Source organism: Rhinatrema bivittatum, chromosome 13 (genome assembly GCF_901001135.1).
Source record: "Rhinatrema bivittatum chromosome 13, aRhiBiv1.1, whole genome shotgun sequence".
Lineage (NCBI taxonomy): Eukaryota > Metazoa > Chordata > Amphibia > Gymnophiona > Rhinatrematidae > Rhinatrema > Rhinatrema bivittatum.
Window position 1 is genome coordinate 27,382,541 of NC_042627.1, and position 23,480 is coordinate 27,406,020.

Genomic DNA, 23,480 nt, shown 5'->3' on the forward strand with positions numbered 1-23,480 from the left:
ATGCCATAGAGGTTCCAAGTGTCTTTTTTGCAGGCTTTTCTGGTTGGCACCATAGCAGTGCATGTAAATATAATATAGGTGTTGTGATATTTTTTTTTATCTCAGATGACTGTAATTCAAATATTCTTTTTCATGTAAAATCTGTTATTATAAATGCATATTTTTAACTGTGTGTATGTGGAGAGGGTGGGGGTGGGATGCAAGGGTATACGGTTCGCCTAGGGCATCTAATACTCTTGCACTGGCCATGGGTTCTGGGGGAGGGGATGAAAACCCAGAGGTGGGGGATGACAGCTTTTAAAGTTTAGGTTGCTAGAAGGAGCTGGGCTGTTTTTTGTGGGCCCAAGACAGAGACTAAATGAAAATGCCGGGGGGGAGGAGGCAGTACAATAATTGTTCACACAGGGCAGCAAAAAGGTTAGCACCGGCCCTGGTTTTACTATTATGATTGATGTGTTATAGTTCTTGATTTTATTATTGTTTTATAAGAAATGATGAAGTTTCTGTTTATCCATTGTTGTACTTCATACGGAGTTTGGCTTCTTGCGGTTTCCAGTTCAGTTTTTGTTTGCACATTTCTATTTATACTTTATGGAGTCTTTATTCTGTATTTGGTGAGGGTCAGCCTGAGTTCTGCATGTATGACTAAGGTGAGGTATTCTGCTAGAGTGTATTTATTTATTTTAGATTTTTATATTCTGCTTTTCACGCTTTTTTCAGCGCTTCAAAGCGTAGTTTATTGTAGAGATCTATAGCAGTCTGGCTTGTTTTTGCTTTCCTAATAGGAGGAATATTAAGGTGTTTTAAGGCCTGGTATAATATTTATAGTGTTGTCTTTTCATATATAGGATTGTTACTGTTTGAATGTTGGCAGTTAGTGCTCTTTTGGGATGGCAGGTGTACTATATTGTAATTCAGTTTACTCATGGCTTTCTGAGGGCTAAGCCCACATCATACGCACTTTACAATAGGCTTAATAAAATATGGGTTCCAAGGGTCTTTTTTTGCAGAGTTTTCTGGTTGGCACCACAGCAGTACGTGTAAAAATTTCGGAAATTGTTGTTTTTCGGGTTAGTGTGCACTTTAAAATGTGGAAATCCTCTCCTGTAGTTTTCTTCCTCATAATACTTTTCCATAATAACTTGTATTTGTTATATTTAACATGATTATGCTAGACAGTCCATGTTGTCTTTGTGTTTCCAAATGTACTAATTATGTGAACTGATATAACTTATTTTAAAGGATTTAGTGTCTTGAAAGTCAAAACAGAAAATACAACCAAAACAATTAAATGTTGATAAGGTTTGTTCTGAGGAAGGTCAGATGATATACTTTGAGTATATTTTAGATGTAGACCGCAGAAAATATTCATAAATATCCTTGCAAGAACTTTGGGAAATTTCACCATTAGAAAGCTATTTGCATGTGACTGAGAATAAGGAAGATTAATATTGGGAAACACTCAACCTGCTAATTTAATAGTTGAGCCCTCAGCACCAGCCTGTGTTTGATCTGGACTCATAACACCCCACATACAAACGCTTGCTGTAAATGTATTGTGTACTGACAGGCTGTATGAGTAATGGTGATATCTGTGCTTATACCAATGTATGCAGTTTATAACTTGGATCTATTTTCTATGTCATAACCCAAAATCCAGAATTAAAAATGGTCTGGTGGCTCAGTGGCAGTAATGCATGCTGCCATGTGGCGGATTCCCTGGTTGAATCCCAGACTGCGTTTTCTGCACCCTACATCGGAAGGGGTTATGGTCATTGTTAAGGGCAACAACTGGTGGCTGGATTTAGAGCCCATAATAAAAAGTTCAAGGAGAAGCCCTGATGCCTGACTCCTGCCCTCAAGACTGCTGCGGCAGTGACCAGTGGGAGGGAAGATCTGTCAAAACAGGAGAAAAATCCCTAAGTAAAGGTTTTATAGAAAAATATTGTAGGGAAGAAAACTACATGAGAGATGGTTTCCACTAACCAGAATCCATAGTAAGATGAAAAATGCAGTAATGAAGCTGATTCTAGAAGCTCTTCAGGATGCCAGCAATATTGACTTTGTTCTGGTCAAGAATGAGGCCATTGGAGCTCCTCATTGGAACACATGCATAATGGTTGCCTGGCAATTTCCGCTACAGTTTATCTAACTTGAATCTTGTTCAGATTCCTTCATCATTTATCAACAAGTAATATTTTAGTTTGCATTCTGTCACCAATGAGCATCTTCATGTCAGTTTAATTTTAGAGATCACAATCATGTTGCTGTCCTGAATAAAATTTTTTAAATCATGTCTGAAATAGTTTACATGAAATATAGGAAGTGGTCATTCCTATCTGCATTACATATCACAGTACATTATTTCACATGGTTAGCCTGAGTATATAAATTATTTTGGTTCTCAGGAAAAGCCTAACATCATAAGAACATAAAATATGCTATACTGTGTCAGACAATAAGTCCATCAAGCCCAGTACCCTGTGTCCAGCAGTGGCCAATCCAAGTCACAAATACCTGACAAGTACCCAAACATTAAATAGATCCCAAGCTATTATTCCTTATTGATTAATAGCAGTTTATGGACTTCTCCTCTAGGAACTTATCCAAACCATTTTTAAACCCAGTTACACTAACTGCCGTAACCACATCCTCTGGCAATGAATTCCAGAGCTTAATTATGCATTGAGTATAAAAGAATTTTCTCTGATTTGTTTTACATGAGCTACTTGCTAAATTCATGGCGTGCCCCCTAGTCCTTCCATTGTCTGAGAGAGTAAATAATTGATTTACATTTACCCGTTCAAGTGCTTTCATGATTTTGTAGACCTATATCATATTCCCCCCCACGAACTGTCTCTTCTCCAAGCTGAATAGCCCTAATCTCTTTAGCCTTTTCTCATAGGGGAGCCTTCTATACCCTTTATCATTTTGGTCACCCTTCTCTGCACTTTCTCCAGTGCAACTGTATGTTTTTTGAGGTGTTCCATGGAAAATAATTGCTTTAAGCTTTATTCTTGCTGAATTTATTTCTGGTACAAATGAGTAAGTGAAATATATTTCAGATCATTTCATTGTGCAAGTAGCTGAGGTCTGGCAAGATGACAGGTTATAAGTTTTGTAAACAAATAAGGAAAGCATGTAAATATATAATGCAACACACATTGTTTCTGTTGCAGTCTAATTAAAAAATTGAAATGTTTCAAATTGACAATGTACTGTTTTTACATTTCCCATGGAAATGATATTTCATGCCACTCTGTCAAACAATTTGCAGTCAAAGCTATCTGTTGACTATTCACATTTATTTGCTTGTTTCATTCACTTTCACAGGTCCTGATGGAGAGGAAGACTGGCCCAAAAGGTATCCCTTCTGTGGAGGAGTATTTCAGTCTCCAATCAACTTTCACAATGATGTTCTTCAGTATGACTCCACTCTCATGCCCATAGAACTTGTAGGCTATGATGTGCCCCTCACAGAACACTTCATAATTTCTAATAATGGACATTCGGGTAAGAGGCGGGATTGACACACAATTCCAATTGTTGAAGGAGAAGATTTAAGATTCTCAGCTACAAAGGAACACCTTCAATGCTACTAATTTTGGTTCCAAATCTTCCTTCAGATTCTGGAAGCCAGTAACAAATCTGTAGGACATAAACACAAAAATTGACCCTTGCTACACCTTACCTGTCTTCCCACCTTATCTGGCCATTTTCCAATTTTCTCTTGTTTCTTCTGTGACATTAGAAACTTCCAGTAGCCTGTCTTGTGTACTTCCTTTGAGAATTTCTCATGCTGCCAGGTCATTCTCAACCATTAGCCAGACTCAGCATGCCTATGTGTAAAACTTAAACAACCCCAAAAATAAACTAAATCAAGGTGGTATATAGCCCTTGACCCAGCAGTGAATATCCCAATATTGGTAAGCTTTTCATTCTTTTCTTTAAATGCAAAATATCTTGTAAATAAAATAATGATTAAGCAGTTCAGAATCTGTGCTATGTAGAAGTGGATGAGGAATAATATTACAAATAACTAAGTATATGCATCACAAATCAGAAGCACTATTTAGTTAAAACTGATACTCTTTTTATCGGCTTCAGGGCAAAAAGTTGAGTTGACAATGAAAATATTTAAACATAGACACATGGATCCTTTTGAAATAAAGAGAATGAATAAGGAAATGACAAAGGAGATAAGTAATTTGCTTGGCATCACACATGGGCTGATACAGTAAAAACGCGGGAGAGCGGGCAAACACCCGCTCTCCCGGCGCGCGCACAGGCCACTCTCCTGTGCGCGCGATTCAGTATCTTTATTTAAATTAGGCCCAGCGGTAAAAGGAGGCACTAGGGACACTAGCGCATCCCTAGCACCTCTTTTTTGACGGAAGCAGCGGCTGTCAGTGGGTTTGACAGCCGATGCTCAATTTTGCCGGCGTCGGTTCTCGAGCCCGCTGACAGCCATGGGCTCAGAAACCGGACGCTGGCAAAATTGAGCATCCGGTTTTCGACCCGACAGCCGCGGGCCCATTTTAAATTTTTTTTTAAAATTTTTTACTTTTTTAAACATTCGGGACCTCCAACTTAATATCGCCATGATATTAAGTCAGAGGGTGCACAGAAAAGCAGTTTATGGCCCTATTAGGGCCATAAACATGCATTTGCATGTTGCGGGCGCTATTAGATGCGGGAGGGGGGGGGTTGGACGCGCTATTACCCCTTACTGAATAAGGGGTAAAGCTAGCACGACTAAAATGCGTGTCCAAATGTCGGCTAACAGTGCGCTCCATTGGAGCGCACTGTACTGTATCGGCCCGACAGTGAGGAAGACCCAGTAATAAGATTTGGGCCTGTTCCTCCAAGTTTCACCCATTTATGTACTATTGACTGGATAACTAGCTACAGATGCACAAGAAGTTCACCAAACAAAAGGGGATGGCATGGAACTACAGGAAGTGAGAGAACAGGAACATTAAATATCCAGAGACACATTAGTAGGGGAGGGAAAAGAATAGACAAAGAAAATACAAGAGAACAATGAAGATGACATAAGGCCGGAGTGGAGGCTCCACAGTAGGTGAAACCTAGGTATCACTTTGCAAATACATTTAAAGGTGAATTTTAAGAGCCCAACATGTTCATTAATTGGGGGATGTACCAATATGTTGGGCTCCTGCGCGCTGGATATTCTGAAAGCAGGTGGAAAAGATTGATCTGGAACTTTCAAAATTTCTTTCAGATATCTTTTAAACATATCCAGATGTGTAACTGAAGGAAGGCAAGGAAACTTACTACATTTTCCAGATTTTCCAACTTGGATGCAAGAATAAGATTATCTTTAACAGCATCATACATGCCTTCTGTCTGCTTAACAGAAGTATCTAGAGAAGATAATTGAACTTCCACTTATAGAAACATAGAAACATAGAAATGACGGCAGAAGACCAAACGGCCCATCCAGTCTGCCCAGCAAGCTTCACACATTTTTTCTCATACTTATCTGTTTCTCTTAGCTCTTTGGTTCTATTTCCCTTCCACCCCCACCATTAATGTAGAGAGCAGTGATGGAGCTGCATCCAAGTGAAATATCAAGCTTGATTAGTTAGGGGTAGTAGGGGAAGTAACCGCCGCAATAAGCAAGCTACACCCATGCTTATTTGTTTTACCCAGACTATGTTATTCAGCCTTTATTGGTTGTTTTTCTTCTCCCCTGCCGTTGAAGCAGGGAGCTATGCTGGATATGCGTGTAGTATCAGTTTTTCTTCTCCCCTGCCGTTGAAGCAGAGAGCTATGCTGGATATGCGTGAAGTATCAGTTTTTCTTCTCCCCTGCCCTTGCACTTCTTTTTTGAAAACTTCTAAGGCTCCTTATTCTCTTTTCCACATCTATATTCTTAGCTGAAATTGAGGCAATTTGAGCAGATATTGCTTTGCCTAGGCCCAGAATGGCCTTTTAAATTTCCTCCAAAGTAGACATACTAAGTCCAAATCAAAGTCAAACTCTCCAGGCAAAGGAGAAGCAGTAATCACAGATTGAACCTGGCCTCCAGCATCCAAAACAGGTATATCAGATGTAACACATTCCAGCTGATTCCCTCCAGGTTCTCAGAGAGGACTGTTGTATCTGCACAGCAGTCCAGCTGCCACAGCCATTTCCTCTGCACTCACGGCAGCTCTTCTGGCATCGCTGCTTTTCTGAGCCATACCAGCAGGCAACAGATCAGGCAAAAGAGGCAGTTAATTTAAATTTATCAGAGAGAGCAAGAGGCATGGCCAGGTATGCTGACACCATCTTGAGTTCCCCTTGAAGTCTGTCTATTTATATACCACTATGGTAACGTCTGTGCCTTGTATACTGTGAGGGAACATGGGATGAGGGTAAAAGGGGGTAGACTGAGGAGTAATCTAAGGAAGTATTGCCTTATAGAAAGGGCGGCAGATGCATGGAACTAGCTCCCAGTGGAGGTGCTGGAGAGCAGAACCATATCTGAATTCAAGAAAGCATGGGACAAGTACAGGGGATTTCTGAGGGAGTGGTAGGGACCATAGAGCTGAGCAGTTGTGTGGATGAACTTTGCCGTCATGTTTCTAGGAGCAGTTCTTGAAGATTCTTTGGGATGTGTAACTACTTAGCTTGGACATAATTTTGCTATGAATATATGTAGAGTATAGCATGAATTTTCAGAGGTTTCATGCATAAAAGTAGCGTGAATGTGCGGATATGCTATTTTATAAACATCAAGCGAACAGGTGTATTTTCCATTTCACATGTACATCTTTACCATGAGAAAAAAAGGGTGCTCCAGAGCAGCACTGAAAAGTACATACGGTAGTTGCTATTTTGTAAGAGATATACACACATATATTTTCAAACTTATTCATACACTTTTATACCTGCAAATTGACTCGCACAAATGAGAATGGGCTTTCTGTTGTCTGCAGTTTTTCAGTGAGAGTCTTGGGAGAACTGGTAGTGGTTCAGGGTGAAATACTAGAGTCTAGGTGAACTGGTGGAGGTATTGGCAAATTGTTGATTTCAAGGACATGTGCAAGTATTTTCAAAACGACATACACACATTTTATAAACTACCTGCCTCTGCATACAGACGGTAATTTTGCAACAGTCATGCGGGCGTACATGTACACACATTTGCCGGCTCACCATGTGCACGCAAATGCTGCATCTGCCACATAAGTGGGGGGATTTCATAAGGGACGCGTGCCAACGCCATAGCTAGTTTTCCCAGTTGGTTCCCAGTTTGCCCAGTTTAGGGATAGGACTTCCAAACCCTCCTAAGTTATTAGCCTCCCTTGCCCTCTGTTAGCCCCAACCCTTAAAACCCTGCTGACTAGCCCAGATTACGCGGCAGGGGACTCCGGTGCACACCTGTGCGCGTAAATATTTACATGCACATCTCTTGGCCTTCTCCTGACATGCTTATGCCTCGCCCACTTTTTTCTGAACTTTTGACTTGTATGCATAGCGGGAGATTCACACGAACATGAGTGCTTTTTAAAATCCGTGCACTGGCACGACTTGTGCATGTATCTCCCAATTTTGGCTCGCCCCAGGCTGTTCAAATTCACCTGAAAAATCAGAGTTATGCGTACATGTTATATATATTTTTTTTACACATCTAAACTGTAAGGGTTGAATTTTAAGAGGAATTCGTGTTAAAAGGCCCAAATACAATATGTGAGTATCTGAGCTGAGCGCAAGCAACTCGTACTTTAAAGCAGCCCAATTTTGTACGTATGTGCACAAGCAACAGAACACGCAGGAAAGGGGGACGTAGTCAGGGCTTTTGAGTGGCATTCTGAGGCGGGGCCAATATTTATGCATGTAAATTTGTATTTTAAATCCAGTGTGCAGTGGGCTGTTAGCACACATATTTATTTCTGCTCTTGGTGAGTTGTAAGTCTGAAGAAAACCTGTTTTAGGCCAAAAACCACTGGATGAGGGGTCTGGGTAAACAGGGGAGAGTGCAGACTGAAGAACCAGAGGTGTCTGGATGATGTAGAGGTAGGCTGAACAAACTGGCGGACTCATTGGTCAAACTGGCTATTTCCTTCAAGTGCTCATGTTTCAAAATCTGCTTACTGGTATGCATTAAAGCCGAGAAATTCCTAAGGAAGATACGCATTTTACGTTTACTCTTGTAGCCACGTAAAATTAGGAGTATTTTAAAAAGTATGTGCGCAATGAAACATAGAAACATAGAAATGACAGCAGAAGAAGACCAAACGGCCCATCTAGTCTGCCCAGCAAGCTACACACTTTATCCATTTTTTTCCCCTTTTTTTTTCTCTCCCACCTGTTACTATTGGCTTCCAGTACCCTCTAGCCCTAATTCCCCTCCACCCCACCATCAATTTAGAGAGCAGCGCCGTATCTGCATCCAAGTGAACGTCCAGCTCAATTAGGGGTAGCAACCGCTGTAACAAGCAGGCCACACCCTTACCCACCCCAGTTTTTATTTTTTTATTTTTTTATTTTTTTGAGATAGCAGCCCTCCATCCTTCCGCTCCGTGAAGGTGGAACACCAACTACTGGCCACTGGCATCCCGCTCCGTGAATGCCTCTGTGGCTACTGCCGCTCCGTGCAGTGTTTGAATGCCTCTGTGGCTACTGCCACTCCGTGCAGTGTTTGAATGCCTCCTCTTTATTCACGCCCTCTAGACTTGATGGATCCACAGTTTTTTATCCCACGCCCCTTTGAAGTCGTTCACAGTTTTAGACTTCACCACTTCCTCCGGAAGGGCATTCCAGGCATCCACCATCCTCCTTTCCGTGAAGAAATACTTCCTGACATTGGTTCTTAGTCTTCCTCCCTGGAGCCTCAGCTCGTGACCTCTGGTTCTGCTGATTTTTTTCCGACGGAAAAGGTTTGTCGTTGTCTTTGGATCATTAAAGTTTTTCAAGTATCTGAAAGTCTGAATCATATCACCCCTACTCCTCCTTTCCTCCAGGGAGTACATATTTAGATTGTTCAATCTCTCCTCGTATGTCATCCGATGAAGACCCTCCACCTTCCTGGTTGTCCTTCTCTGTACCGCTTCCATCTTGTCCTTGTCTCTTTGTAGATACGGTCTCCAGAACTGAACACAGTACTCCAGGTGAGGCCTCACCAAGGACCTGTACAAGGGGATAATCACTTCCCTTTTCTTACTCGATATTCCTCTCTCTATGCAGCCCAGCATTCTTCTGGCTTTTGTTATCGCCTTGTCGCATTGTTTCGCAGACTTCATATCATTAGACACTATCACCCCAAGGTCTCTCTCCTGCTCCGTGCACATCAGCCCTTCTCCCCCCAGCGAATATAGTTCATTCGGATTTCCACTCCCCATATGCATGACTCTGCACTTCTTGGCATTGAATCTCAGCTGCCATATCTTCGACCACTCTTCCAGCTTCCTTAAATCCCGTCTCATTCTCTCCACTCCTTCCGGCGTGTCCACTCTGTTGCAGATCTTAGTGTCATCCGCAAAAAGACAAACCTTACCTTCTATCCCGTCCGCAGTGTCGCTCACAAATATATTGAACAGGACCGGTCCCAACACCGATCCTTGTGGTACACCACTTAAAACCTCCCTCTCTTCAGAGAGAGCTCCATTTACCATCACACATTGTCTTCTGTCCGTCAACCAGTTTGCAATCCAGGTCACCACCTCGGCACTCGCTCCTAAGCTTCTCATTTTATTCACCAGTCTCCTGTGCGGGACTGTATCAAAAGCTTTGCTGAAATCCAAGTAGATGACATCGAGCGCTCTTCCTTGATCCAATTCCTTGGTTACCCAGTCAAAAAAGTCAATCAGATTTGTCTGAAAGGATCTTCCCCTGGTGAATCCATGCTGCCTCTGGTCCAGCAATTCTCCCGACTGTAAATAGTTCACTATTCTCTCTTTCAACAGTGTCTCCATTACTTTTCCCACCACCGAAGTGAGGCTAACCGGTCTGTAGTTACCAGCCTCCTCTTTGTTCCCACTCTTGTGAAGCGGAACCACCACAGCTCTTCTTCAATCACTCGGCACCACTCCCGTTTCTAGGGATCTATTGAACAGGTCACACAGCGGACCCGCCAGCACATCTCTGAGCTCCCTCAGTATCCTGGGATGAACCTCATCAGGTCCCATGGCTTTGTCTACTTTCAGTTTCCCCAGCTCTTCCCATACATTTTCTACTGTAAATGGAGTTACATCTACTCCACTCCCCTCCAGTATCTTGTTAACTAGGGACGGTCCTTCTCCAGGGTCCTCCTTCGTGAACACAGAACAGAAGTATTCGTTTAATATTTCTGCCATTTCTTCGTCTCTCTCCACACATTGATCCTTTCCACCTTTCAATTTCACTATACTACTTTGAACTTTTCACTGATGTATCTGAAAAATGTTTTGTCACCTCTCTTTACCTCCTTGGCAATCCTCTCTTCTGCTTGGCTTTTTGCTCTCTTGATTAATTTCTTTGTCTCCCTCAGTTCTACCAGATATTCTTCTTTGTGCTCCTCTCTTTGGGATCTTTTGTATTTCTTGAACGCTGTTCTTTTAGCCTTTATTTTGTCAGCCACCTCCTTTGAGAACCAGATAGGTTTCATTTTTCTTTTGCTTTTCTTTACTTTTCTAACATATAGATTAGTTGACTTGGCAATTGCTCCTTTTAGATTGGTCCACTGTTGATCCACATCTCTCACATTCTCCCAGCCTTTTAGTTCTTCCTCCAGGTACTTCCCCATTTCATCAAAGTTTGTGTTTTTGAACTGCAGAACTCGGGTTTTTGTGCTTCTTTTCCATATCTTTTTTGTGATATTAAACCATACCGTTTGGTGATCACTGGTGCTGAGGTGGGTGCCCACTTGGACATCAGAGATGTTATCTCCATTAGTGAGCACTAAGTCAAGTATTGCTCCTTCTCTCGTGGGTTCCATAACCATTTGTTTGAACAAAGCTACTTGCAGGGCATCCACTATTTCTCTACTATTATTAGATTCTGCAGATGGGATTCTCCAGTCTACATCTGGCATATTAAAGTCTCCAACGATCACCACTTCTCCCTTCTTTCCTATCCTGTGGATGTCTTCAACCAGATCTCTGTCCAGCTCTTCCTTTTGGAAGAGCTGGACAGAGATCTGAACAATGGCGTGGATGATTTAAAATTAAGTGTAAGTATGCTCACGTGCACATTTGTGCATGTATGGATGCTTGCATGCTCATTTTAAAGTTACCATCCCAGTGAATATGTTTATAAAATAGGTAGAGAAGGGGGGCGTGCTGACGTCACCAACGAGCATGGCGGCTTAAAGAAAGAGCTCCCGGCACTAACCTGTAAACTGCGCTTTTATTGTCGGCACCCGCTATCTTTCCCCGCTGCAGTTAAGCCCACCAGATAAACTAAAGACGCGCAATGGCGGGGAAACGCAAAAATATTAATTTACAATAATTTTCCTACACAAAACCGGACGGCGACACTGGCGCGCAGTCGGAGGAGCAGGCCTTAAGTGGAGAAACGGAGCCTGAGTCAAACCACGCGGCACCCCAGGCCTTCAGCGACTTACCGTCACGCACGGAGCTCCAGGAATGGTTTATAGAGCTCCGCGTGGATATGAAACAACATAAACAGGAACTTCAACATTTAATATCTGACATCAAGGAAGACATGGCGGCACTGGGTAACCGAGTCAATGAGCTTGACGCCCGAATGGAGCAGCAGGAAGATTTCATGCAGAAAGCGGAAGATGCACAAAATGTAAGTCATGCTGAGCAGATAGCACTGAAAGAAAAGATTGAAGATTTGGAAAATCGGTCCCGCAGGAATAATCTGCGCATACACGGGGTACCGGACCTTCCAGAATATGCTGACAGCAGGGAGGTGGCCCTTCATATTTTTAGCTTCATTATGGCCTCAGCGTCGCCCGCGGGGGTGGAGGGGCCGTCGACACCGAATAATTTCAGCATCGAGAGGGCACACCGAGTACAAGGTCCCCGCAATGCGAAGAGGCCAAGGGATATCTTACTATGTATGCAAATATTTAGAGAAAAAGAGCAACTCTATGCCATTGCAAGGAAGCAGCGTGAATGGTTGTGGGAAGGCCATAAAATTGGCATATACACTGACTTGGCGGCATCCACCCTTCGCAAGCGGTATGAACTAAGGGAGGTGACCACTGCCCTACAGGAGCGAGCTATCTGGTATCGCTGGACTTTCCCTTTTGGGCTTTTATTCACCATTGATGGAGTCACCCACCGGGTTAAGAATCTCGCAGAGGCGAAGGAGGCGTTTACTAAAGCCAACATACCGAACACGCTGCCTATGGGCAGACCGGGGGAAATCCCATACCGAATGGCATCTACCCCAAGATGGCAAAGAGTGGGCAACACCAAGCGACTGGAGCGTCAGAAACTCACTCCCTCGCAGACCACCCATCGCCAGGCAACTGGGCCGTGACCCTTTAATGAGGGACGTAGATACTATACTACGAGGGTGACTGTGACCAACGGACAATTATCTTTTGCCTAATACAGGAATATCAGTTATGGTGTAAGCAATTACACAGAACCATTCTTTTTGGTGGTTTACTATGAACACACAGGGCCGGCGGAACCACTAGGCGAGCTAGGCCTGTGCCTAGGGCGCCGAGACTTAGGGGGCGCCGCGGCAGGCAGCAGAATTTTGAAAGGGCAAAAAGTGCCCTTTCAAAATTCTGCCAGCCTTCGACTCGCCTAGATGGAGACCAAGCGCCGAGATTTAGGGGGCGCCGCGGCAGGCAGCCAGCTCCCGACTCGCCCTGCCTCCCCCCGAGTGTCACCCTCCTGACCCCCCCCTCCCCCCAGTGGTCCAGCGGAGGTCCCAGGAGCGATCTGCCGCTCCCGGGGCCTCGGCTGCCACTAGCAAAATGGCGCCGGTTACCTTCAGCCCCTATCATGTGACAGGGGTCAACCAATGGCACCGGTAGCCCCTGTCACATGGTAGGGGCTGAAGGCCACCGGCGCCATTTTGCTTAGTGGCAGCTGAGGCCCCGGGAGCGGCAGATCGCGCCCGGGACCTTCGCTGGACCACTAGGGGGGTGTCGGGAGGGTGACACTGGCGGTGCGGCAGGGCGAGTCGGGAGCTGGCTGCCTGCCGCGGGGCCCCCTAAGGCTCGGCACCGATCTCTTTCTGTGAGTGTGTGTATGTGAGAAAGGAATCTGCCAGTTTAAAAAAATGAAATATGATAATGCATATACCTGAACTTTTGAAAAGTTGGATGAAAGATAAAATTACTAAATTTTAAGCATCCTTCTTCTGGAAAATAAAATTTAACTTAAAGTGAGTTAGAGACAAATACTAAAGCAAAAAAAATTAAAGTTTTTAAAATGTTCATCTCAGCAAAATCACAAATTTAAGATATTGATGGCAGGTGGGGTTTGGGTTTTTTTTTTTTTTTAAAGCATAATTTAAGCATGAAGACTAGAATAGTTCCAATCTGAAACGGTTTTGCTATTTTTTTTTTAAGCCTTTAGAAAATGTATATTTTTAAATGACTAAGACTGGAATCTTCCTATTTAAAAGGGAAGCCGACTAAGGATGCCTTTCGGTTCCATATCTCCCACATGAATAATCATATGACTGATAGTTTGAAGAAAGACACTTGCTTTATTGCCTGGAAGCGTAAAACAAGAGAAGCTGTACTGTGTGGGTGGCTGTCCCTTGGGAGGACAGAACCTGAAGGAAGGGTGTCATTTTGCCTTCTGATAGGAATGTGGTTTTCTTATTTAATGATTGCGATCATCACTTTCACTTTTAGTAAAAGTGAAAAATGCTGTAAGTTTGAAAGCAAGGTGCTTCTGTGAGAATGTAATGTGTATGTGAGACAGGGAGAGTGCTTCTGTGTGTCAATGTGTGTGTGCAAGAGAGATGGAGCATGTTTTTGGCTGGCTTGTGGCTGTGAGAGAGGGCATGTGTGTGATTGAGCCTGTTTGTAAGTGAGATAGAACATGTGTGTGATTGAGAGCTTGTGTGTAAGTGAAATAGAGAGAGTATGTGTGTGATTGAAATCTTGTGTGTAAGAGGGGGCGAGAGCATTGTGTGATTGAGAGAGTCTGGCCAGAGAGGTGACGTGTGTATGTGTGAGAACGGCTGATCAGGGAGATGACTGGTGTGTGTGTGTGTGTGTGAGAGAGAGAGAGAGACTGGTTGGGGAGAGATTGGTGTGTGAGAGACAGAAACTGGTCCTGAGGGTGTGACTGGTATGTGTGTGTGAGAGAGAAGAGACTGGTTGTGGTCCCTAAGGAAGAGGTCTGTGAGGACAGCTTCAGCAGCTACTGCTGCTTCTGGTATGGCCTGCAAGGGAAAGGAGTAGGAGAACTGCTGAAGAGGGTAAGTAAAGGTGGCTTTTTAAGTTCATTTTCCTTGATTGACTACCATTTTAATTATTGGGTCGTATGTGATGTGTCTGCTGTTTGAAATATTTTATTGGTGTTTGGTAAAGCTTTCAAAATTTGCATGCATCTTTAATTATTGGATATTCTATTCATCAGCTGTTTTGAAATTTTTATTTGTATGATTTTATAATTATGATTAATGATTTATATATCTTTATTTTATTGATTTGTTTCACGAGGAATGGTGACATTTTTGTTTTTCCATTGTTGCACTGTATAGAGTCTGGCGTGTTACATTTTACAGTTTAGATTTTGTCTGTACATTTCTATTTATACTTTATGTGGTTTTATTCTGTATTTGGTGAGAGTTTGTGTTCTGCATGCAAAGACTGAGATGAAGCATTCTTTTAGCATGTGGTTTCTCTGTAGGGATCTGTAGTAGCTTGGCCTCTTCTGTTTTCCTGATAGGAGGTGTATTGGTATTTTAGATTCTGGTGTAATATTTGTGGTATTCTTTTTCATAGGTAGGGTTGTTATTCTTTGAGTGTTGGCAGATAGTACTGTGTTGATACGGGAAGACCATGCCGAAATATATCATAATAGGTATGATGCCATATGAATTCCAAGATGCAAAGTTTTCTTGGTGGGATCACAACAGTGCATGAAATTATCACAACAACTTGTATATTAATTTTACCTCAGAATGTCATTTTTCATGTAAAATATGTTATAAATGCATAATTTAAAATTGTGTATGGGGAGGGGACGCCAGACTGTAAGGTTTGCCTAGGGTGCCAGATACCCTTGCACCGGCCCTGTGAACACATGCCTTATTTACTAGAAGCTGTACCGAATCCAGGGACAATATGCCGGACAGCTACATGCTCAATGGTGTGCACTACCCCCATGTTTAGAGGTAACTAGGGAGTGGATACAATACGATTGGGGGGGATGGGAAGGGAGGGGATACTGACCATGAGCTCACAAGGTTTATATGGTTTTGGGATGTTATTTATCTCTGCTATACATTGTTTCACGGTTGATACAGGTTCTATGGCTTTTAGTTGGGGGGCTGAGACTCACAGATGGCATTAAAGCTTTGGTCCCTTAATGTTAAGGGCCTTAATTCCCATAAAAAGAGGCAGCTATTGCAGAGAGACTTGCAACAGCAGCATGTTTCCATAGCACTGATACAGGAAACGCACCTGCGCAAGCGCCATGAACGGATGTTCAAGATTCCCGGTTATCCCAATGTTTATCTGGCCACAAGCACACGAAACACTAAATACGCGGGGATGGGCATATTAATTGCGCAGACTGTTACGTATGAATATATTTCACATATGGCAGACCCAGCCGGGAGGTATCTTATTTTGAAGCTAAAGATGGACCAGCAGATTTATACCATTATAAACATATATGCGCCTAATCATGACCAGGAGACTTTCTTACGCTCTCTAGACGACACGCTCTCCCATTATGTAGAAGGGCAAGTACTGTGGGGGGGAGATCATAATTTAGTCCGGAACCCAAGAGTCGATGCCTCCAATCGCAAAATTTCTGGTAGTTGGACAGCTTCGTCTGAACTGACCACCATCATACGTACTTGGGGGATGGTTGATATCTGGAGATCACGTAATCCCTTGCCTAGGATGTATACTTTTTACTCGCACCCACATAAAATCTATCCTGGAATATGAATTATTTTTGTCGATAAGGGGCTTTAGAATCACGTCATAGACATAGGTATTGGTGACATTACATGGACAGATCATGCTCCCGTATGGGTGTCCATGCTATTGACCCCTCAGGACTCTGGTTTGAGGTTCTGGAAATTGTGTGAGGATCTACTGGGAGATGCGGCACATTGTAAGATAGTGAATGATTACCTCCATGACTATTTCAAGCATAATATTGGGTCTGTGACAGCAGCAGGTTCTATATGGGAATGCTCTAAACTGGTAATTCGGGGCAGACTCATTGCTATGGCAGCAGCCAGGAAAAAGAAAAGGGAAAAACATAGAGCTGAACTAATTAGTGTCCTTAGCAGGCTAGCTCGCCAACATGCACTTATATTAAACCCATCCCTACTGCAGCAATTAAGCGCTATCCGCACAGAGTTGAATTTATTAGACTCAGCTTGGGTAGCCCACGCTCTGGACCGCACGAAGCAGAGATATTATGAAGGTACCAATAAAGCTGGACGTGTATTGGCCCGGCAATTGAAGCATCGTGCAGTCCAGAACAATATAGCCAAGGTTAAGAATACTGAGGGGCATTTTGTCACTTCTACTCAGGATATCCGAGTCTGCTTTACAAAATTCTATGAGAGCCTCTACCGGAGGGATGGCACTATCACAGACAGGTCAATAGATCAGTATCTTCACAATGTGATGCTCCCCAGTTTAACTGTTGAACAACAGGCAATTCTTGAAGCACCTATTAGTCAGGCTGAGGTGCAGGTGGCCATACATGACTTGAAAGCAGGCAAGTCTCCGGGACTTGACGGATTTACGGGAACCTATTATAAGAAATGTAGTGCCCATCTTGTTGCTCCTCTTACGAATTTTTTTAATAGCCTAAGGGATTGAGATCAACTACCTCCTCACACCAATGTAGCGGGTATCACTATATTAGCTAAGCCTGGGAGAGACCCTTCCCTGTGCAGCTCCTACCGCCCAATCTCCCTCATCAACATTGATTTAAAGATTTTAGCGAAGGTATTGGCAGCACGCCTTAACTTGGTGCTTCCAGGGCTGGTTCACAAGGATCAAGTTGGTTTTATCCCACAACGGATAGCTGCGGATAATGTGCGCAAGGTTACTGATGCCCTATGGTGGGTTCGGAAGCAGAAAATACCGCTTTTACTATTAGCGATCGATGCTGAAAAAGCGTTCAATCTAGTGCATTGGGAGTTTCTTTTTGCTACATTACAGAAGATGCATTTTGGGCCTATGTTTATTCAATGGATTCAAACCCTATCACGATCCAGCTGCTAGAATAAAAGTTAATGGAGTTTATGGTGTTGCATTTCCGGTACAACGGGGGACTAGACAGGGGTGCCCGTTATCCCCATTGTTGTTCGCTCTTTTCTTGGAGCCTTTCGCTACTAGAGTGCGAGCCTCTGACAGGATTGCTGGGGTAAAGCTGGGGGATATACACTTAAAATTGTCCTTTTTTGCGGATGATATTCTACTGACGATAACCAACCCGATTGTATCCTTACCAGAGGTCACCACTGAGATTCAGATGTTTAGTGCGGTTTCTGGCTTCAAAATTAACCTCGATAAGTCCGAGCTACTTAATGTGTCGGTTGATACAGCCATTGTTCATGATCTCCGACAGCATTATCCGTTCAAATTAGCCATTGATTTGATTAAGTATCTGGGGGTGCATGTTGGAGCAAACATTAATGATCTCTTTCGTCTTAATTATGTCTCTCTGCTCAGAGCTATACAAAAAGATATTCAGGCATGGGATAGGGGACATTATTCATGGTTGGGGCGAATTGCCATTGTGAAAATGAACATACTACCAAGATTTTTATACCTGTTCATTACTCTATCAGTGTACCTCAGCCCAGCTATACTATGCTCCTGGCAAAAGATTTTATTTGATTTCATTTGAAGCAAGCGACCTCCGAGGCTGTCACGCTGCTTACTCTATTTACCACGGGACAGGGGAGGGCTTGGAGTCCCTAACCTAGAATGGTATTATGCGGTGGCTCAACTTATCGCCATACCTAACAGTCACAGGGTAGCATCTGCAAAAACAGTGGGTCTCCTTTGCAGAGCAAATTACCGGACAGATGCCACTATCAGCAATGATATGGCAACCATGCAACACTTGGGTTACCACTGGTATCCTGCCTTTCTCCCTAGATACAATCATGTGCTTGTGGGCTAAATGGAAGAAACACATCATAATGGAGCGCATATATTTTTATTTCACTCATGTGTCATACCTGGGTAACTTCCCTGCAGGACACAATAACTCGTCATTTCGGGGCTGGCATGCAAGGGGTCTCACGAAGTTAGAACATTTTCTAGGGGGGAGGCTCTGTGACCCCAGCTCCAACATGCTTATCTTCTGCCCTCTAGAGATTTCTTAGCGGGATATCAAATCTATCACTTCATGCATACAACTCCTGTGTTATCTTCCTTGAACAAAGGAAAAATGTTATTTGAACATTATTGTGACGATATCGATAAGAAAAGGGGGTTGGTTTCTAAACTGTATGTGCTATTGCTTGGGGTTGAAGCCCAACCTTTCCCTCATACTTTGGCCTGGGAGAGGGATCTGGGATGTGTTATCTCTGCAGAGGAATGGACATAGCTGTATATGGCTGCGAGGAAGTGTTCTGTATCTGCAACTTTGCAGGAGAACTGTTACAAGCTGATCACTCGGTGGTATATAACACCCCAAACTTTGCATCGTCAATACCCAAACCTTAGTGATTCATGTTGGCGTCATTGTGGGTTGCCTGGAACCTTTCTCCATATGTGGTGGTCTTGTCCAACAATACACATGTTGTGGACACACGTTGCGCATTGGCTGGAAAACATTTTGAAACTGAACAACTATTGGATGCTGGCTTCATGTTAATTCACCTTCCCCATAAGGAAATGACTAAACCACAGGCTCAATTATGTCAACAAGTCTTTATTGCAACATGGCTGGCTATAGCGAGTCACTGGAAACAGGCAAACACTCCTTCTTTAAAACTCATTCAACAAAATGTTCATTTCTTCTGCAAGATGACAGTGATTACTGCAGAATTACACGATTCGACAGCAATGTTCACGGAGACATGGACACCATTCATGGACTGGGAAAAAACAGTTGTTTTTTAGACATTTCATGCCATATAATGTTGCTTACTTACTTTTTGGGGGTATATTATGCTATACTGTATCCTTATGCTATACTGTATCCTTTCAAGTTGATTATAGTGAGTTGAGATTTGGCATTGCTGACATTGGTGAGCTAATGGTGGGGGTGGGGGGTATGATCACGATGAAAATGTTGGAAGATTATGTTTCATGTTTTGGCAGTGTTTTGTATATTCTTTTGTTATCTTTCAACTTAATAAAATTATAAACTGAAAAAAAAAATAGGTAGAGAAGGTATGCATTTTTTTTGCATTGGAAATATTTGCATGCACTTTCAGAGCAGAAATATCTAATATTTTATAAACTGCAGCTACCACCACACAGTTTATAAAATACTAGTATTAATCCCCATGCATCCACTTATGTGCATAAATACTGTCCCATGGATAGGTTTGAAAGTTAAGCTTTATAAGGGTAACTTGCAAACAGCTATGCGGCCGCATATACGTGCATAGATGGATGCATGAAGATCTACAATAGTATTTTGTAACCCATGTGTATTATAAACTATACGTATGTCTACTCCCCAACATAAGCACCTATATATGCTTAGGCACAAATACATGCAATGCATTGAACACACGTACTTTTCCTACCAATTTTAAAAATATATGCACATATATTTGATGAGTGAAAAAAAAATAGGACTTGGGTAAAATTCAATATAGGTACAAAAGTTGGTGTATTTTAAAACGTGTGTATAATTGAAATTACCAGTTTTCTGATTCCTCCACCAGTTTGCACAGTCTTTCTCTAGGTCATGAAGACCCTCCTGGTTTTTCAGCCTGAATGCCCACAGTTCACCTGGACCTCCCACCCAGCCAATAGTGCACAATAAACAAGTCTGATATCAATTATGCAGAATAATTAGCAGCTGTAAAATGGTGCAAGTTATTGCTGGCCTCACCCTGGAATGCCCCTAAACCACCCCTTTTTTGCATGTATATGTGTGCACAAAACCTAAAGTGTGCCCATATTTTTTATGTTTGTAAAATAGCGATTACATAAATACATATATGCTAATTTTATGTGTATAAATGCTTTGAAAATTCATCCTATATATGTCAGAACTCAATATAAAAGTGTGTTTGGTGTGCTTTTGGTTCAGCAAAGAGATGTGGTTAAATGCATTCATTTTCAAGGGTCAATGGGTAGAGTTTTACAATATAACCTAGAAAAAAAGGGATCCCTAACAATATATAATAACTCAATATGTGTGGATTAATTTTTCAAGAAGAGCTTTACAGTATTTCAAACATATAATACACCCATAAGTCAAAAAATCTAAATTCTGTATAAATTTTGGGGTATATAAGAAGAGGGTAGGTTGGGATATTTAAGAAAAGGATAGATTATTGATCTGTTGGAATATCAAGAAGACATCAAGTTGTGGTCTTTTTGAAGATTTTGGAATTACAGCAGTTTATATATATTATGTTTGTAATTCATATTAAGGTCTGGATTTATCAAAATGCACTAATTGGATTCTGTACCTGGGTAACATCAAGCTAGGTTGAGAGAACATTGCGCAAATCTCATCTTTGGGTGAGTTTCCTCACTCCGAAGGTCATCAAATCTTCACAAGAGAGCACTGTTCTGTTCGTACGTCTCACTGTGAATGTCAAAGTGGCCCCTAACCCCTATACTAATACCTAAACCTCACCTCGAGTTACTAGGTGGGCCTCCTATAGAGATATAAATACCTATCTAGTATGAGGGCATTATGGATAGTCTCTCTCTCTCACACTCTCACTCTCCCCCTCCCCCCCCCAGTGGTTGTAGGAGGGCCCTGATAGCTAGGCTAGCTCTCCAGGAGCTGAAAACCGTGAGCCCAGCCTACTTGGACACAATCATCACACCATGCGTTAAAGGCATTTTTGGCTTGCGAAAACACCATATATTTATTTAAATTCTTTTAATATACCGATGCTCAAGACCAAGTCTTATCGTACCGGTTTACAATGCAACAAGGGGAAACCAATTAACAACTATATAGAAGGTAAAGTTACATTAAACAGGGAGCAAAAACATGGGCGTTGGAAGAAAGAAAAGATTTCAAACGAATGTAACTGGAGAGTACTAAAGTAGTCAACGAAAAACAATTAAGTAGCGAGACATATAAAGGTTAACATAAGGTTGCTGAGTATCATAGGCAATTATTAGCATAATATACCACTTTGATAAATGACCCCCTAAGATTGTATATGGCTGAATGTATGATTATATAATTGATGTGATGGTTGTATGGGGTATATATGTGTGTATGTTACAATTATACTATATTACTTGATATTGGAAAAATGTTTTCAAATATTGAAATTGTGAGATCTTGTATTTACTGCAGGATTTCTATTGTAGATTAAATATATAGTTATTTCATTGTAAATATGCCTTTTAAACATTTGTAGATATTTCTTAAAATTGATTATAATATTTTTTGTGATTTATGTATGGAATTTGGATTTTTTAATTTATGGGTGTATTATGTTTGAAATATTGTAACGTTCTTCTTGAAAGATCAATGTACACATATTGAGTGGATTAGCATTTTTCTTTTTTTGTTCTAGGTATATTATCCATTTTTGTCAACCCATTAGTATTTGCTTTCAGTTGTATTGTGCCTTGTAGGTTACAGTTTTACAATATCATCTTCTTGTTTGCATTTTTAACTGAGCCATCTCAACAGGATGCATGTTAAGAAGGTATCACTTGGTCTGAGATAGCTATTAAAGTGTGTGTCAATACCAAGCACTTGATAAATAGCCTGGATAATGAGCATAACTTGCTCTGCTAAACCCTCATTCACTTACTATGTTTTTTCTTTGCATTATCGGACCCAGTAACGTCTTTCCAGGCCATTTTAATATGCACGCTATAACATTGCATAGCTTGCTGTTTTTGGCATATACATAAGCACCTTAACGTGCATGCTGAAGTTTAATACATAGGCCTGTATGTGCTCCAATGCTGAGTTTCACATCAGGAGTTATAATTCAAGAAGGCTTCTGTGTATAATTCCTGTCTGTGTTTCATTTCATTATAGTCAGATATAATTCTAGTAAATTAAATTGCTGTTTGGTTGCTCTGCTATAGAGTTAAGATTTAAAACAAAAAAAAAACCCTCCAGCTTTTAATCTGATAAAATCTATTACTCATTTGGAGTTAGCTGGCACTAATAATCTGTTTAAATATTAATATTGGGGAATGAAGAGCTGTGTTAAAAAAAAAATTACAAAAAAGGACAAACAAACTTCTAGAAGTGATCTGTTCTATCTAGATTGGGTGTGGCTGTCTCAGAACTTGGGGGAGGTAAACTTTCAGAAGCAAGAGAGCCATTGTGGCCAGTGCACAGTGTGGAGCCAGGGAGCACTAAATATTCTTGTGTCCAGCTAAGTAAAGGTTTAACTCAGATAAACTTAGTAAGCCAATCAGGGGGAGGGTCTTATTAAACTCAATTGCAGATACAGAGTCCTGAGAACATCCGTGACCAAGAGTTAACTGTTTAAATCCCTCCCATCCTACCCCTCTGCCCACCCACCCCTAGGTTTGCTTTTCTGATATAGTCTACCTAAATACATAATTGACAACAGGATAAAATAGTAAATTGGTATTTCCTTAGGTGTTAACCATCAAATTACCAAAATGAGGACTATCCAATGTAACTATTGTGGAGCCTTTATTCAGAGGGAAATCATCTGGAAACTTAGGGCTTGCCCCATTTGTTCACAGCTCGCTTCCTTGAAAAAGGAGCTGGCTGTAGTTAAAGCTCAATTAGCTTCAATGAAGAAAGGCTCATCCTCTTTACAATATTTGGGAATTAATTCCCCATTACCACAGAAAAACCAAAAGTCAAGGATAAAGAGATTTACAGTGAGCTCAGGCAGGATAAGACCTGTGACCCACAGGCACCCATTCTTGACAGCTGTGCAACCCACAAGTCTACCCCCCCCCCCCCCTTTCATACAGGACATTAAGGAACTCAATAAACAACAAGATTACAGAGGGCTCTGGTAGAATTGAACCTTTGATGCAGAGACACACACTGTATCAAGTGCAACAAGTACAAAAAGCCTTCTCTGTATTAAATACTGAAGAAGCTCTTGAGAAAAAGATTGAAGTGTTATCTGAAAAGAGAGAAGAAACCCAATGCATACAGGAATTCCACATCAGTAACCAAAGGAAAAAGCTCATTGTGCTGGATGAATCTGTCATCAAAGGCACTAATCTT

General features: G+C 41.9%; 1 protein-coding gene across 3 annotated transcripts in view; it reads left to right on the top strand.

The window, feature by feature from the left end:
* Positions 1–23,480, top strand: part of CA12 (carbonic anhydrase 12) — a 147,354-nt gene that overhangs the window by 86,572 nt on the left and 37,302 nt on the right. For all 3 annotated transcript variants that reach the window (XM_029575777.1, XM_029575776.1, XM_029575778.1), the window contains one exon: positions 3,334–3,513. In XM_029575777.1, coding sequence (XP_029431637.1) covers positions 3,334–3,513 — 180 coding nt within the window. The remainder of the gene's footprint in view (positions 1–3,333; positions 3,514–23,480) is intronic.